Below are 15557 nucleotides of genomic sequence, written 5' to 3'. Positions count from 1 at the left end.
GAATATTGCACCCAACTTGTATAGGCCCCCTTTTTTTGGGCACATTCCATCCACTTTCACATATTGTGTGGAAAAGCCCCCCCTTGTGGAACACATGCCTGGCCAGGTGCTTGTATGGGCCTGGAGATGGAGCTCACTGATTCTGCCCTTATTTGGTGAGTGAATGATGTAGAGGCTTGTGAGGTCTCACAGGCACATTCTTTTATAACCCATCTTGATCTCTCTGTGTCTCTTTCTTCCTTTGCATTTATGATCTAGATCCCTAGTGTATATCCGAATTCTCAGTATTCATAAAACAGTAGGCAACAAATATCCAGATGACCTGCTGTTTCATACGAGATTCTGAAGTGCACATTCACAGCAAACTATATTATTACATCGTCACGTTCAAAGCACTGGATTAAAAAAAAAAAAGAAATTAGAAGAAGCAGATAACTGCAAGTTAAGTGTCTCTTTTCAACTGCAAGTGGTATACACCGATGAGCCAAAACATTATGACCACCTGCTTAATATGCTGTTGATCATGCATGTGCTGCCAAAATCTGCTAAGGCATGAACTCTAAAAGAACCCTGAAGGTGTCCTGTGGTATCTGCAGGGCCGGATAATGACTAGCAAGGGCCTCGGGCCAATTTTCTTTTAGCCCCCTGGTCTAATTATCTTTTAAAGTTGAGATCTTTGCAATAGATTTTCATTTATTTAAGTCTCATTTAATACCTGCTCTGTTATTTACAGTCAGATTAATTCAAACTAGACTAAAATGAAACCCGACTCGTACCCGAGATCATGTGGCCTGACCCTACCAGGCCCGAACGACGTAAGATTTTAAGCTCGAACCTGAAATTGCTTCTATCTAATTTCTTCTAGCAAGTACTGATTCAATAGGCTGTATTTTCTGTATGCATATAGGCAACATTCACAACAGTACTAAAACAGAAATCATACACAGTTTTAACAAGGCACAGCAGCATTATTTGTATATATATAATATATATATATAATTTGTTTTCATTCATAGAACCAAAACAAAACCCAAACCCAAAGTCCTTCTTGGAAAAACTGACCCAAACCCAGCCCGAAACCCGTTGGGTTCTCTGGTCCCGTCTTGCCCAGGTCAGGTTGCAGACCTGTAATTCAATCACAGCAGGGTTGTGTGATAAAGAAACAACTCAACCGAAACACGTTCACTGAACAGCCAATGTTCTTAAAGAGACAGTACCATTGTAACGTTTGTTATACATAATGTAAATACTACAAATTATGCATACAAAAACAAGCATGTAACAAAATATTTGATATGTAAACATGCATATATTTAAAGGGACAATAATACATCATGAAATATTTTAACTTCATCAAACACTTTAAATATTGATGAATTTAATATATACAGTAGGCTTCTACAGTAGGCTATGTACATATGCATTTGGTGAAACTTGGCAAAGAGTTCAGGCAGTTCTGGCTCATGCTGCTATATATTTTCTAACACATCTGAATGATGGCGTGCGTTCCTTTCAGAAGTGATCATCCCTAAACTCTATTTCCTTCAAAGACTTTACCCTCCATTGTGAGAGCTTTGATGGGCTGAAAGGTTTGGGGCTCAAAAATAGTGGTCATTTGGTCATTTTATTGGAAATTCTGTTTGGAATGACCCTACAGCTTCGCTACCATTAGTAATCTCTCAATGAAAAGCCCGGTGAAGACATAATTTTTGCCAAAATCCCCTTAAGTAGATTATATTTAATTTAATCTGCTTTAAGATGCTCTCTTCTTTCTTTTGCACTCACAGTACTTTTGTCCCACAAAATTTAAATATCAATATTTTCTTTTTCCCAGCCACTTAAGACAAGTTATTTTTTGTAATGTTAGGCAAACATGCAGTTATAGCAATGAATAGTATAATAAATGTTTTGTTCGACAGCCCATTTATTCAAAGAACAAAGTTTAACCTTATAAAGCCTAACATATGAAATAATAGTCAAACAATTATATATTTTAAACTGGTTTAAACCAATTATTCTTTAAAGCAATGACATGTTGCTTGAATTCAGAAAAATCAGTAACAATATAAACACTATTGTTAATTTTACTTGATCAAAATCAAGTGCATCAAAATATGAAGGTAGATATTAAGGAAATTATTTTACAAGGTCTTCTACTTCCAGAAGAGCATGGAAACTTTCACCAGGATACTGTTGAAATCTCATAAACATCCGGATGATGATGTAGAGGCTTTAGAAAGTCATGTATCAAATATAATACACATGGTGTTATAAGGTTAAAGAGTGGCTCAAAAATGTAATTAGATACAGGAAGGCAAAAGGGTCCTGTAAGAGGACTGGGGGCCCGCATAGTCACAGGGCCCTGTTGAGGGGGACTTGTATAAGTTGTGGGGCCCACATATTTAAGCATATATAAACATTTGTTTTTAAAGTTGACGTCCCGTGAGACTTTGCAGACTAGGGGCACTGTTTACAATGATAATTTGATGCATATTTCACTTGAATGAATTTAGAATTTTGGAAAAACGTTGCAAAATTCCAACGCAGGGCATTTAGAGTGGCAATTTTTCACCAGTTCTTTCAGAGAGTAAGTGAAAGTTTTGAATTCACAACACAGTTCAGCACATGAAAGTACATGCAAAATAAAATATTTTATCTTTACTGAAAAGGCTCCATAGCGTGAGTTTAAAAAAAGTTTACCCCTTATGCCCACTGTTGCATTTTTGCTACACCAAGAAAATTCTAACGTTAGCTATTATGTCTTTTTTTTTTTTTTTACACATATTTAATGAAAATTTGTTATTATTTAATTTATTTCAACAAATGTTGCAGTTCTGCTAATCTGGGTCTCTGAGGGTTAAATATAGAGTGAATGAATACATAAATGACTGAAAGTTTATTCTTAACAACAGAGTAACAATTTTTACCTTAGATTAGAGACATTGGCAGAAATCAGATTTCAAAAGGCCTGATTAGTTTATTCCAGAAAATATTTTGGGGATATGGCCAAACAAAATAATAGTCACAGAGTAAATCCAATCTTCATATCTCTTTGTTTTCAGCTGCTGCAAGCTCTTTCTAAAGAAACCTGTGTGTGCAAAGTTGATATGGTATTACAAAAACTCCACAAAAGAAAACCTACATAAAAGTACCATGGTATTACCATTGTTTAGGACCATGGTAATTCCACGGTATGCTTTGAAGTACCTTGGAGTATTATGCTAATACCATGGTTACACCATCTGATACCATCACAGTACTTTGTAGGGGATATGCCTGTGCAATTAATAATCTAAAAATAATAATCTAAAGTACAATCCAAGAGTTATATCAGACCTAGTGGCAATAAATAGTCATAGGCTTAAATTACTAAGCAGAAATTTATTGGATATAGAACAAAACAAAAGAGCAGAGACAGAGGGGGAGAAAGAAGGGGAGAGATAGAGACAGATAGAGGGAAAGAGAGAGAGAGAGAGAGAGAGATAAAGAGAGAAAGCTTTATATGAAACTGAGCAAGTTACACTAGATCACTCAAGCTCACCATTTTACCAAAACACACATTAAATAACATGTTGTTCAGTCAAAAGCCTATACTGGAAAAGTAAAAAAATATCCTCCAAAAAATCCACTGTCTTTAGTAGAGGAGAGTAGTTTGTGGCTGTAACAAAGGCAAAAAGTGATGAGAAAAAATCAAACAAACAAAAAAAACATGTGTCCTTACTCCAGTTTGACAAGAATGTGCAAGAGAATCCTCCCTGTGCGAAGAGAAGTCCTTTTATTAGTCCAAAAATCTTGAACTATAGAGAGGTTGGATTTGTACAATAAATTTGGCACATGTGATGAATTATAAAAGCATTTAAAAAAGCTGAAAGAAGCCAAAATAAGATGTTGATTGAGAAAGTAAGGACTTTATAATGCGGGTGGAATTGTATATAAATACAATACAAAAGGTCATACAAAGTTTTGTTAGCCAACACAGAAGTGGAGCTAGAAAATACAAACGTTGTGATTAAATAAAAAACAGAACAAATAAATGTTTAAGGTGCTTTAAGATTGTTGTCAGTGAAATTCTCACACACACACACACACACGTAGTGTTTCCATGTTTTATGGGGACTTTCCATAGACAATGGTTTTTATACTGTACAAACTTTATATTCTATCCCCTAAACCTAACCCTACCCCTAAACCTAACCCTCACAGAAAACTTTCTGCATTTTTACATTTTCCAAAAACATAACTTAGTATGATTTATTTTTCCTCATGGGGACCGACAAAATGTCCCCACAAGGTCAAAAATTTCGGGTTTTACTATCCTTATGGGGACATTTGGTCCCCACAAAGTGATAAATACACGCTCACGCTCACACACACACACACACACACACACACACACACACACTCTGAATATTTGTACACGTAAAAGCCAATGCAACACAAACTATATGCTTCTGGATGAGAAAACAGGTGATACATTTAGAGCGGAAAATACTGATATCCGCATCCTTCATAATTTAAATGAACTGACTCAAATTTCAAACAAGCATATGACTAACTTTAACATTCATCAAAGACCTAAAAACAGCTCTCTCTATGGTGTTATTTGAATCCATTTTTTAAGAGTGAATCTCACACGGAATGTGGCAGAGAAGTTGCAGACATCGAGGGAAATAACTATGATAAAACTATCAAAGAAAAAAGTGACAGGAATGTTGAGAAAATTGACCTTTACGTTCAATTTAGTGAATTAATGTAACTTGAGTTTAAAAAATGAAACATTATAGCAGTCTCACTTTGTTATTAGCATTGTTGCCATTATTTTCTAAATCAAGCAACAGTTTAATATTTAGTAGTTTATGTATGGTTTATTACTTTTTAAATGTCAAGTGGCTAACTGACAGCTGATTTACAGTTCTAGAACTCAGTATGTTCACAATATTCTCAAGTAAATATTAGAAAACATGTTCATTAATTAAATATTTATGTTACCATATTCCACAAAAGCATATTTATCTTTCAGAATGTCAGTGCACTTTCTTCCTAGTGACAACTTCTATAAATACTTACAATGCACTCATAATATGACAATTTTCCTATGTAAATGATTGGCACTTAAACAGTAAACTGCTCCATGGCTGATATTTTGTAAAAATGTTTATGGGAAAAGTATCATTATCTATAAAAGTAATGTGAATAAGGGTAATGTGTCCTGTTCTTATTTTGGCTACACAAGAGCAAACTATTGTCCACAATATAAACTTTAGCTCATTTAAATAAAATGACCAATTATCATCTATTATCAGTGATCACTATAGCTGTTAACCTTATACTATTACTCCACACAAACACACGCACCCACACACCCACACACACACACACAAACTGTACATATACATACACACTCAGTCCAACACTGATGTCTGAGTGCTCTCAGTGTCACATTTATACAGATCTGATGACCTCACTCAATACCATGGCTGTCTGAATCCTTACCTTCCTAACAATAAACTACCTCATACTGGAAAATAACATATTGCCTTAAGAATAAGAAAAACATGAATTATTGTGCTGTTGTCAGAATATCAGAAAAAGAAACAGCCAGGAGAACGTGTGATGGCACAAAAATCAAAGTGCTCAAAGTAAAATAAATGTCAGTGTTTTTTCTGTGCAGAAATGGCAGAGATAAAACTGTTTTGTTTGTGAACACACACATACATCTAGACACACACACTTTCTTAAAGGTGAGGTGGCCTTGGTTGTGCCACTGTTTCTTCTTTTTAAAGCGGTTTAACATAGTTTCCTGGGAACGTTCCAAATAACCTGGTTCTTCGACAGGTACCTGTAAACAAAGAAAAAGAGTAGAAGAAAAGTACGAGTATTGGTTAGAGATCGACTGATAATCTGATTTACTGATGTTTTTATTGATATTTACACTTTTTGGATTAATCAGTCATCAGTTTTTCAATAATGGATTTAAAGATAAATGGCACCATCTGGTGGGTATGTTAAAAACCCAGAGACCCAGAGTAAGACCCAGATCATCATAATGATCATTTTGCAACATACAAATGGAGGCTAAAGAGTAGACAAGCACAGAAGAGAAACTTCTTGTTCAAGCACCATTTCTTAAAATGTACTGAATTATGATGACACACATGACAAGTCAATGTCGTTGCATGTTATTTGCTATGTCTGTTAATCAAGGTTGAGGGTTACTTTCAAAATGCATTCCACTACAGATTACAGAATACATGTTGTAAAACGTAATTTGTAAAGTATTCTGTTAGATTACTCAAGGTCAGTAACTTAATCTGAATACTTTGTATTACTCCTTCAGCACTGGCACTTTTTTATTTACTTGTTTTGACTATACACAAGTTAATAAGTGAAAAAAAAAACATAAATATGACTATACTGGCATACAAATACAAATACACTTACATAAAAAAAAACATTTTCTGATATTCTGATTAAAAAAATGTCAGAATAAAAAAGTATGATCAAACGTGGAACTTCTCGATATATATATATATGTATGTAAAACGGCTAGAAAAAGCATTTTAGCAAAATTTTCATATGACATCTCCACATTTCAAAACCCCACAATCCACACATACACAACCACATAATAAACATATGAGTACACAACCACATATTTTTCCTCAATGACATCAAATCCTCCTTTTCAGCAATAACAGCGTGAAAGCGCCCTCTGTCTGCTTGAATGAATGTAACATCATAAGAAAGTGTTTTACCACTGTTCATACATACGTTCCTCAGATCACATCATTGTATAAATGTTTTCTATCTGAATAGACTAAATATTAAATTAAACAAATTGCAATAAAATGCAAAGTAATCTCTTCAGTAATCAAAATACTTTTTGAACGTAACTGCATTCTAACTGAGACTGCCAATATTTAAATTGACCCTGTAGTGGAATACAGTTACTATATTTTGCATTTTAAATATGTCAACCCTGATAGTAATGTATACACCCACAAATATTTGGAATCAAGTGTGTTTCTTCAAACATGTGTCTTTGTCTCCAACTGCATTTCTTGTCATAGGTCACTCTAAGATGTCTTGCAGGTCACTTGCAGGTAGATTATCAAAAATACCAGCCACTACGAATAAAAAACACGCATTTGGTGGGTTGCTGGGTGTAATTTCAAACCCTTACTGTAACACTTTGTTTTCTGCATTAATAATCATCCACACATTAACAACTACACAGTGTTTTGACCAAGCTTACCAGACAGGGACATTTGTGGGAAAATAACCATTAGCACAAAAATATGTGTCTGTAATTGGTTTATGTTGTGTGAGAAGTAAAGCGCAGGTGTGTGATGATGTCTGGTGAAGGCATTTTGCTGGACTGACTGTATATGTACTGCTCAAAGTAAAAACACAGTGAAAATAGCAGTCTGTCAGTATTGTTGGGTGATATATTGAATATTCACCATATGTTTGTGATGATTTGCTAACGATATTCACCTTATTCCGCCTGCCCCTTTCCCACACTCTGCTCTTCCGAATTTTGTCATCTAACTTCCTGTTTGTATTGAAGCTACTGAGAAGAGTCAATCAAAATGGATTACGTTTGGGAGTACAGAAAGTATTTTTCACCAAGAGTCGATGATGTGAGTCTACACCACCCCTTTAATATGTGAACTTGTGAGATGTTTTTTCTGTCACGCTAAATGTTTTCTGACACCCTCAGAGGTAAATTGGACCTGGCAGATCACATTTAGACAGCTATGACATGCTGCACTTTTGTGTTAAAATGTGTAGTTCACATGAAATTTCCAACAGTGACAGCTCGTATTATAACACATGTAAGTTCATAACATAAAGAAAAGTACAATTGTACTTTTTAAAATTAATTTGTCACCCTACATTTTTAGAGGCTTAAATGTGATTTAAAATGGTTGTAAATGGAATAATAAAACATACACTTTCACATGCATCTATGTGTGTATGTGTGTTTATGGTTGCACCCTTCCCCCGTCCCAGTATAACACTCAAAAATCTGCTCACCTTAACAATAGCACGATGGGTGAATGACACGAAAAGATGTCGTACAGAGATATTTTTAATGTCTTTTTGTTGTCTCTTGGAGTTTCATGAGCACAGAGGCATATCAGTCCATCCACAGCATGAAGGTAGGATCTTGCTAGCTAATTACACTTTGACATCAACACCACAGATAACTATATAGAACCGCTAGAACGGAAAATTTTCAAGATGGCAGCGTGCTAGGTTCTCTGGCGCAGAAGGTGAATAAAATGAAGCAATAGTAGTAGTTCTCACTGCAGGGGAATTTCTATTTGAATTTTTGAAATTTAGAATTTTGGGGGCATTTTTGCCCCGATACCCTGTTAAATCACTGCTGACCATTATATTAAAGCCAGCTTGTTATATTTTGTCAATGGATCTCCATTAAATATAAAGTTTCATTAATAGCTTTCATCCATTTAATTCTTACATTAGGTTCTCTGATAATTGGTCAGTAGTTAGAGAATGTTCTAAGATGAAGTGCAGTTTTGATGCATCTGCACAGACAGATTCAAGCTTGTAGTCAAGCAAGGCCTTTTCAACTGGCGGCCCCCATACAATTTTCCCATGTAAACTAGCACTAGACAGATTACAATGTTTTGTGCAGTAGCTCACACACACAGCATACATATTCTCATAGTTTGATCCACTAGTTTATTTAGTGCGTTTAGCAGCATTGTCAAGTGTTACATGCCTACACTCTGTGACATCTGATCATGAATTAGATCAAGCAATCCATAAGTGCTTATCAAAGCAATCAGACTACACCACCACTAAAATGTAATCCAAGAAATAACAGTACTGACAAAAATATTTGTACCAGATTACAATTCGGAAAACGCCGTAGCAGCATTTCCTTTTATCCAGTGCCCAGACGGATATAAAATAATTCCACTAACTATGACAGAGGAACTAGCAATATGCAAAGAATTACCCGACCCAGTTAAGTATCCTCTATAATACGTGAATGTTTTAAAGGAACTTACGACTTACAGTCAATTGACTGGACGTGATTATAGATTCATTCTGTCCAAAACCTTACCTCCAGAAATAACTGTACTGATATTAATTGATAAAGTGCCTTTGTTGGATACAACATTTTATCAGCCACAAATAGAGGAAGGAAGAACCAGGTCAGGTAAAGACTTTAAAGGAACCAACATAGACTGGGCATGTTGAGACAATGACGCTTTGCCGATATTTTTTAAAGACCTCCTCACATTCCTTCAGAGTATGACAGCGTCTAGACAAGATATTAATTTTACCAGAATCTCCATTCTGCTTATTAGGTCGTGATCTGATGCATAAAATTGGGGCTAAGATAACATTTGACTCTAACTCTCTACAATTGCTATTCCCCTCAGTATATTCCCAGTCTGTGTACACAGGATGTTGTGGTGATGTCTGCAGTTTCACATCTGCTAAATCCTCAGCAGCAAAAACAGAACTGCCAAATGTCAACCAGGCACTATGGGCCGCCAACAAAGACGAAGCAGGCCTCATTGATGTCAGACCATATGTTGCAAAACTCCGCTCTGACATGTCGGTATACTGCAAACAATACCCGCCATCCAAGGAAAAGGAGGAAGGTATAGGTCCCATAAAACAACAATGTCTGAGTAAAGGTATTCTAAAACCTATAAACTCTCCATATAACACTCCAATTAATCCTGTAAAGAAGGCCAATGGCCCTTGGCATCTAACTAAATATCTGAGAAAGATTAATGATTTAATCATTCCACTCTCACCGGTGGTGCCTGATGTGTGTACAACTATAAATTAAATACCTGCAGATCACACTCATTTTACTGTAATCGACTTGTGTTCTGCCTTTTTCAGTGTACCAGTATCTCAAGCCATACAGCCTCTGTTCGCATTCACATATGGGGCCAACAGTACACTTGGTGCCGTCTGCCACAGGCTTTCCAAGACTCGACTGCTGTATTCTCCGCTGTAGTGCACGCCTCACTAAAAGACACAAAGCTTCCACCACAGACTTGTTTGCTACAATATGCAGACGACATTCTAGTTTTCGGGCCCGATGTTGCATCCTGCACAGCTGCCTCAACTATTGTCAGCAATGTTCTGGCACAGGCTGCTCAAAGCATCCAAAGAGAAGGAACCGATACACTGTGTAGTTGTCATTTGTTTCTCTTCCCTCATGAGGTTCGGAGGCACAAACTCAATGAATGCAGACTGAGACAAACTATTGCTAGAGGGACCAAAGAAAATCAATCCTTACTAAGTAAACTCCAGGGTTTTCTTACAAGGAGTAACCTACCCAGCACTGATGATTTACAGTATATAAATTGCTGCTCTACTAGAAAACAACATATGCCACTTTTAGAACACTTTCGGAATCTACAAAGATTCATAGTGTTAATGTGTTGCATATAATGCCTTCCACCTTAGAAGTTCATCAGTGCTTCTGTCCCATTTCCATTCTTCACTTTTCCTTTTTTTACACAAATTTGTTTTTTTTTTTACTTATTACCTTTGTGTTTAAATGATATGTGTCTATCTTGTTTTTGAACATTTGGCATATATAGTTCTGCAATCTGAGCCTCATCCTAAGCATTTCCATGCTCATTAAACACTATGTAAGGTGTGCAAAAGATAAATAAAACAACTTGACTTCATGTTGTGTGCTGTGGTTTTAAGAAAATGACATAGGCTACCATTTGCAGAGGTGTTCTAGTAGCTTAATGAAGGACTTACCCACAAACCAGCCGTCGTCACATTTCTCGATGACGTCAACAACGTCCCCTTCCCTTAGCTCCAGCTCATCTTCGTTACGAGGCACATAGTTGTACAAAGCTTGGAACCTTGAGTAACGTTGAAACAATGTTTTTTAAAATGTTAATGATCTATTCTTGGACAGACACTGAATAAAATAGCATAAAACATATCAAATGTAGGTGTAACTTACGGGTCACCACCTGATTGCAGGGCATCCTGCATCCCTTTCTGAGAGAGAGAGAGAGAGAGAGAGAGAGAGAGAGAGAGAGAGAGGGGCATGTATACACAATGCATCAAAGGGTCAGTATCTCATGCCAAATCCAGGCACAGGATGTCATTGTCATTCTTCATCATCATCACAGAGTTTAGAGATTAAGGAATTTTGCAAGGTAGACGTCCATGGCAAAGAACTTCTTTACACAAATTTCGTGTGGGGTTCAAATTTGGTGAACTTTGCAAATTCGCCACATTGACCAATAGGAAGATGCTTGGTTTGGCAGTGACCTCTGTGTGGGCAGTACTTCATACAAAGCTACACTGAATGTAAACTTAACATCCACCAATGCCTTCTGCACCTTCAGAATTTCGCTGTGCAAGCTTAAGTGTGACTGAGCCTTAAGGCACTATCCCCTGCCATGGTCATATGGTCAAAGGCATATGTGTTTGGAAAGACATGAGGGTGAGTAAATTATGGCAGAATTATTTTTTTTTGGATGGCTATTCCTTTAAATATGTCCCTTGCACACCTTTTGACACAAAACTGTATGTTTATTCGTGATAGTATGGGGCCTGTATCCATTTGTGACCAGACCTGTTAAATGTATTTAAATGTACAAAAAAATCAAAAAATAATCATAAAATCAGACACGCACATGCATCTCAAAGCATCCATATTTCCTTTTACATATAAAATGTTAAAGCATTTTTGTTCATAATTTTTTTACCTTGATCCTAGGGGAAAGAGGCTGTGAACTCAGGGAGATAGGGGGAAAAGAGGGAAAGGATGGAGGGACAGATGAATGGGCTGAGGTAAACTACAGAGGAGGATGGAGGAGATCTAGTAGGGGAAGGAAGAGATGGAGAGCGGTATGAATATGGAGGGGGAATAGGAGGAGGAGAGGGAGAAGAGGGTGGAAATCCAGAATAGTTGGTAGAAGAGGCTTGCAGGAGGTAAAAAGAGAAGGATGTGAAGAAGGATAAGGAGAGGAACAAAGAGATGGAGAGATTGGAGGGTGGAGAAGCGAGATTTGGAGGAGGCAATATGAGAGAATAATGGGGTGGAGGCATGAGAGCAAAGCTGAGGATCGACAGAGGGTAGATGGATGGAAGATGTTGAGAATTGAGAATTGGAAGGCAAAGACTGCACATGGCGGTAAAGAAGTGAGAGGAGAAGAGGGTGGTTGAGAAGAAGTAATACGATGAGTCGAAGGATGTGAAAGAGAAGGAAGAGGAATTGGGGAGTTTGCAGGGGTCACAGGAGGTGAAGGAGGAGGAGTGGAAAGGAATAAGGGAGGGAGAGGAGAGTCTGAGTGTGAGGTAAGACAGGAGAATTGGAGAAAAGAGGAGGGATGCAAAATTTTGTGACAAGGGAAAGATGAATTAAAGACAGGTTTTGATTTATTTAAATATTCAAAATGAAAATGAATCACTATATGTTTTGTGGATGTCAGAATACTAAATATTAGGCTTACGATCATTGCAGTTTTCAGGTATCGATAATTGGAAAATTTCCCAGATGATTGTTTATATATATTTTTCAGATCTAAATAGAGCTGCTCGTAGTCTTACATATTACATATTTCTTAACACCAATTTGGTAAAGTGTGAGCGGCAGGCTTAATTAAAAATGGGTCGCGTACCGTTCACATCTGGCGGACGACATGTCATGTTCAAAAATTCAAAACAACACGTCCTGCATCTTCAGAGGCTGTTAAAAATTCGGTAGTGCCACGGAGCTCATCTCCAAGTTTTCCATTACATTTGACCCATCATTATCATTATCAAAGGACAATAGACATAGAGCCTACACAATGAATGTTCTATTACAAGTAAGTCCTTTTGTTGATAGCTTCAATGAAAGACCTATTCAGTGCTACACACAGGTAAATTATACATAATAAACGTCATCATTTCTAATCGTTTAGTTTGTGAAGTTACACAAGTTTCATACACTAACCTGCAAACTCATCAACGTACAAAAACATTTGTAACTTTGAACTACCATAAGCTCTTAATGTGTGTGATTATGGTCTCCCAGAACTACTACGTCAGAATACATTGAATGAAATGCAACTGGCAGTGAATTGAAAGTGCGCAAATTAGGCTTCTAATTTAAATGTCAGCTGATGTTAATATATCGATGCCTCAAATATTAATCTATAAAATTACGTGCAGATCAATTATTGATATGTCGATATTTTATGACACCCCTACTAAATATTTATAAAAACAGCAATTAACAATGATTTAAAAAAAAAAAATGATTACACTAAATATAAGTGTAATATATTTTATACCATCTTTATTATAACACAATTTAATTGAATTGTCTCATACGTAACTTTTTACCTAAATTTAACACTAAAAAATCTATAGAAAAAAATTGAAATTATATACAAAAAACATAATACTTGACAACTCCAAAGTGGCTGCATGTGTGACATCACTGCACAGGTGAGCTATATCCATTCCATTGTCACACAATGCAGCTTCTAGGCAATTCTTTATAACATACAAATAATAAATATGACTTTAAATATTTTCAAATGTAGTTTACCCACTAACAAATTTGAATTATTGATTTGGTGGGTGAAAAATCTATAAAATTTATTTTCTAAGGGTAGATCTCCATAGCAAAAGCCTGCAGCTACCACACCATGACAGAAAAAGATACATTATTACCATTTTATTTATCATGTGCTTGCAAAGTGAAGAAAATGGATTTGTTACAAGAGATTTGTACTTGCTTGTTATGATTATTATAGAATCTACGCCTCTGCATGCAGGAATGCCAAATTTTTTAGACACAAAAATAAGTTTAACTTTTAAATACATTTTTTTTATGTATCTCACATTCACCTGCACTCTGTTTCACTTTGAATGGCTTGTATTTAGCACAGGTGTCACAAAGTTCTGAAGAAGTTCAGGCTGCAAAGAGGACATGTGACTGTTATATTTTTACTAGAGCTGTTAAAATTAATGCGTTAACGCATGCGATTAATTAAAAAGCTTGACACATTAACTTTTCTTAATTGTGATTAACGCATTTACCGTTAATACAGCATAAACTCTGGTTGGAAGGGCGGAACCTTTGTGATGTGTCCGCCCGGATTCATAACACTGATGCATACATCACAACCTCTCACAGCAGTGATTCAGTAAAAGTGATAAAGTGATGGGGAAAGGAGCTCTTAACGCACTTTGTTGTACAAAACAAGTAAGGTACATTTTAATTATCACCAAAACTTAGAATGAGACGTTTTTGTCTGCAAGCGCTTTTCATGTAGAGGTTAAAGTGGTGCTAGACTCAAACTATGTTGACTAATTCTTTGAATTAGTCAGAATCCCAATTAGACTTTGTGATACGTTTAATGTTACTTGAATTTATGCTATTTTAGTGCATTCCTATCTTTATACTGTGGAAGGCTTTGTTTGGAGAATGTTAATAAAGCATTTTGTTACATATTGTTTTGTTTTCTTTCCTAAGAAGGAAATAAATGCATTTTGACAGGAAAAGTCATATATTTAGTCAAATTTCAGCACATTCAAAATGTTCGATTAATCACGATTAACTATGAAGAATGATGTGATTAATCATGATTAACTATGAAAATTATGCGATTAATTGCAATTAAACAAAATTATCAGCTGACAGCACTGACATTTTTGTTCATGATTCCGGATTGTTCTTCACCAAGTAAAGTATCAGTGCTTGATAAATGTTAACGGAATCTTTTTTCCTTTTTGCTCTAGTGTGCTGAGGGGCCATCATGCCTTGTTAGAGCTGTGTGTGTTTACTTTTACTATACTGTTATGAATGTTGCCAACAATGCTTACATAAAATACAGCCTACTGCAACAATGCTTTCTTGGAGAAAAAATTATAAAGAGAGCGAGTGATTTCAGGTCCAGTTCGGGCGTAAAATCAAACATTATGGTTGGGTTCAGGCTTAACATCTGACAGACTTGTTCAGGTTGGAACACATGGCACGGGTACGGGCTTCATTTTAAGGCCTGTGCAGACCTCTATTTTGTCACCGTGGTGAAACACAAAGCAAAAGAGGATTTATTTTGTCAATGAACATGCAAATAAAATTTGCGATTCAACAATTAGCTCTTGGACTAAAATCTTTTGGAAAAATTGATAAAAGGGGGCTTAATAGTAGTATGAAAACTAGACTAAGACTTATGAATGTTTTTACACCCTGCACACAATTATAGTAACATGATTTTGTCACACTGCATATGCTACCACTTTTTTTGAAACAGCACCCATGCCTGATCTGTTGATTGTTTCATCCTCTTCCTGTATATACAACTCAGGAAATCCCTCCCACCTTAGCACAGCTACTGGACTTTGAAACTCTGATTTGTCACTCAAAATGTCTGACAGCAGCTCATCAGCCCTTTACTTGTAGATATTATGATGTTTATCCAGTATATTTTCTGATCTGTGGGTTGGACTAATGGGCAGCGTCTTATTGGTCATTGACCAATCAGGTACTAATTCTTAATTAGCTTTATTTTTTTGATTGGTTGACC

At 36.1% G+C, this 15557-nt stretch overlaps 1 protein-coding gene across 1 annotated transcript in view; it reads right to left on the bottom strand.

Annotated features, from left to right (window-relative positions):
* Positions 1-2979: 2979 nt before the first annotated feature.
* The window catches only part of sorbs2a (sorbin and SH3 domain containing 2a), a 105736-nt gene continuing 93158 nt past the window's right edge, over positions 2980-15557 (bottom strand). The window contains 3 exon segments of the mRNA XM_052126677.1: positions 2980-5839; positions 10777-10883; positions 10988-11025. Coding sequence (XP_051982637.1) covers positions 5778-5839; positions 10777-10883; positions 10988-11025 — 207 coding nt within the window. The 3' untranslated portion in view covers positions 2980-5777.

The sequence above is a fragment of the Xyrauchen texanus genome, chromosome 5, assembly GCF_025860055.1.
Source record: "Xyrauchen texanus isolate HMW12.3.18 chromosome 5, RBS_HiC_50CHRs, whole genome shotgun sequence".
NCBI classification, from domain to species: Eukaryota; Metazoa; Chordata; class Actinopteri; order Cypriniformes; family Catostomidae; genus Xyrauchen; species Xyrauchen texanus.
The sequence above is the reverse complement of the archived record's forward strand: the minus strand, read 5'-3'. Positions and strand labels throughout refer to the sequence as shown.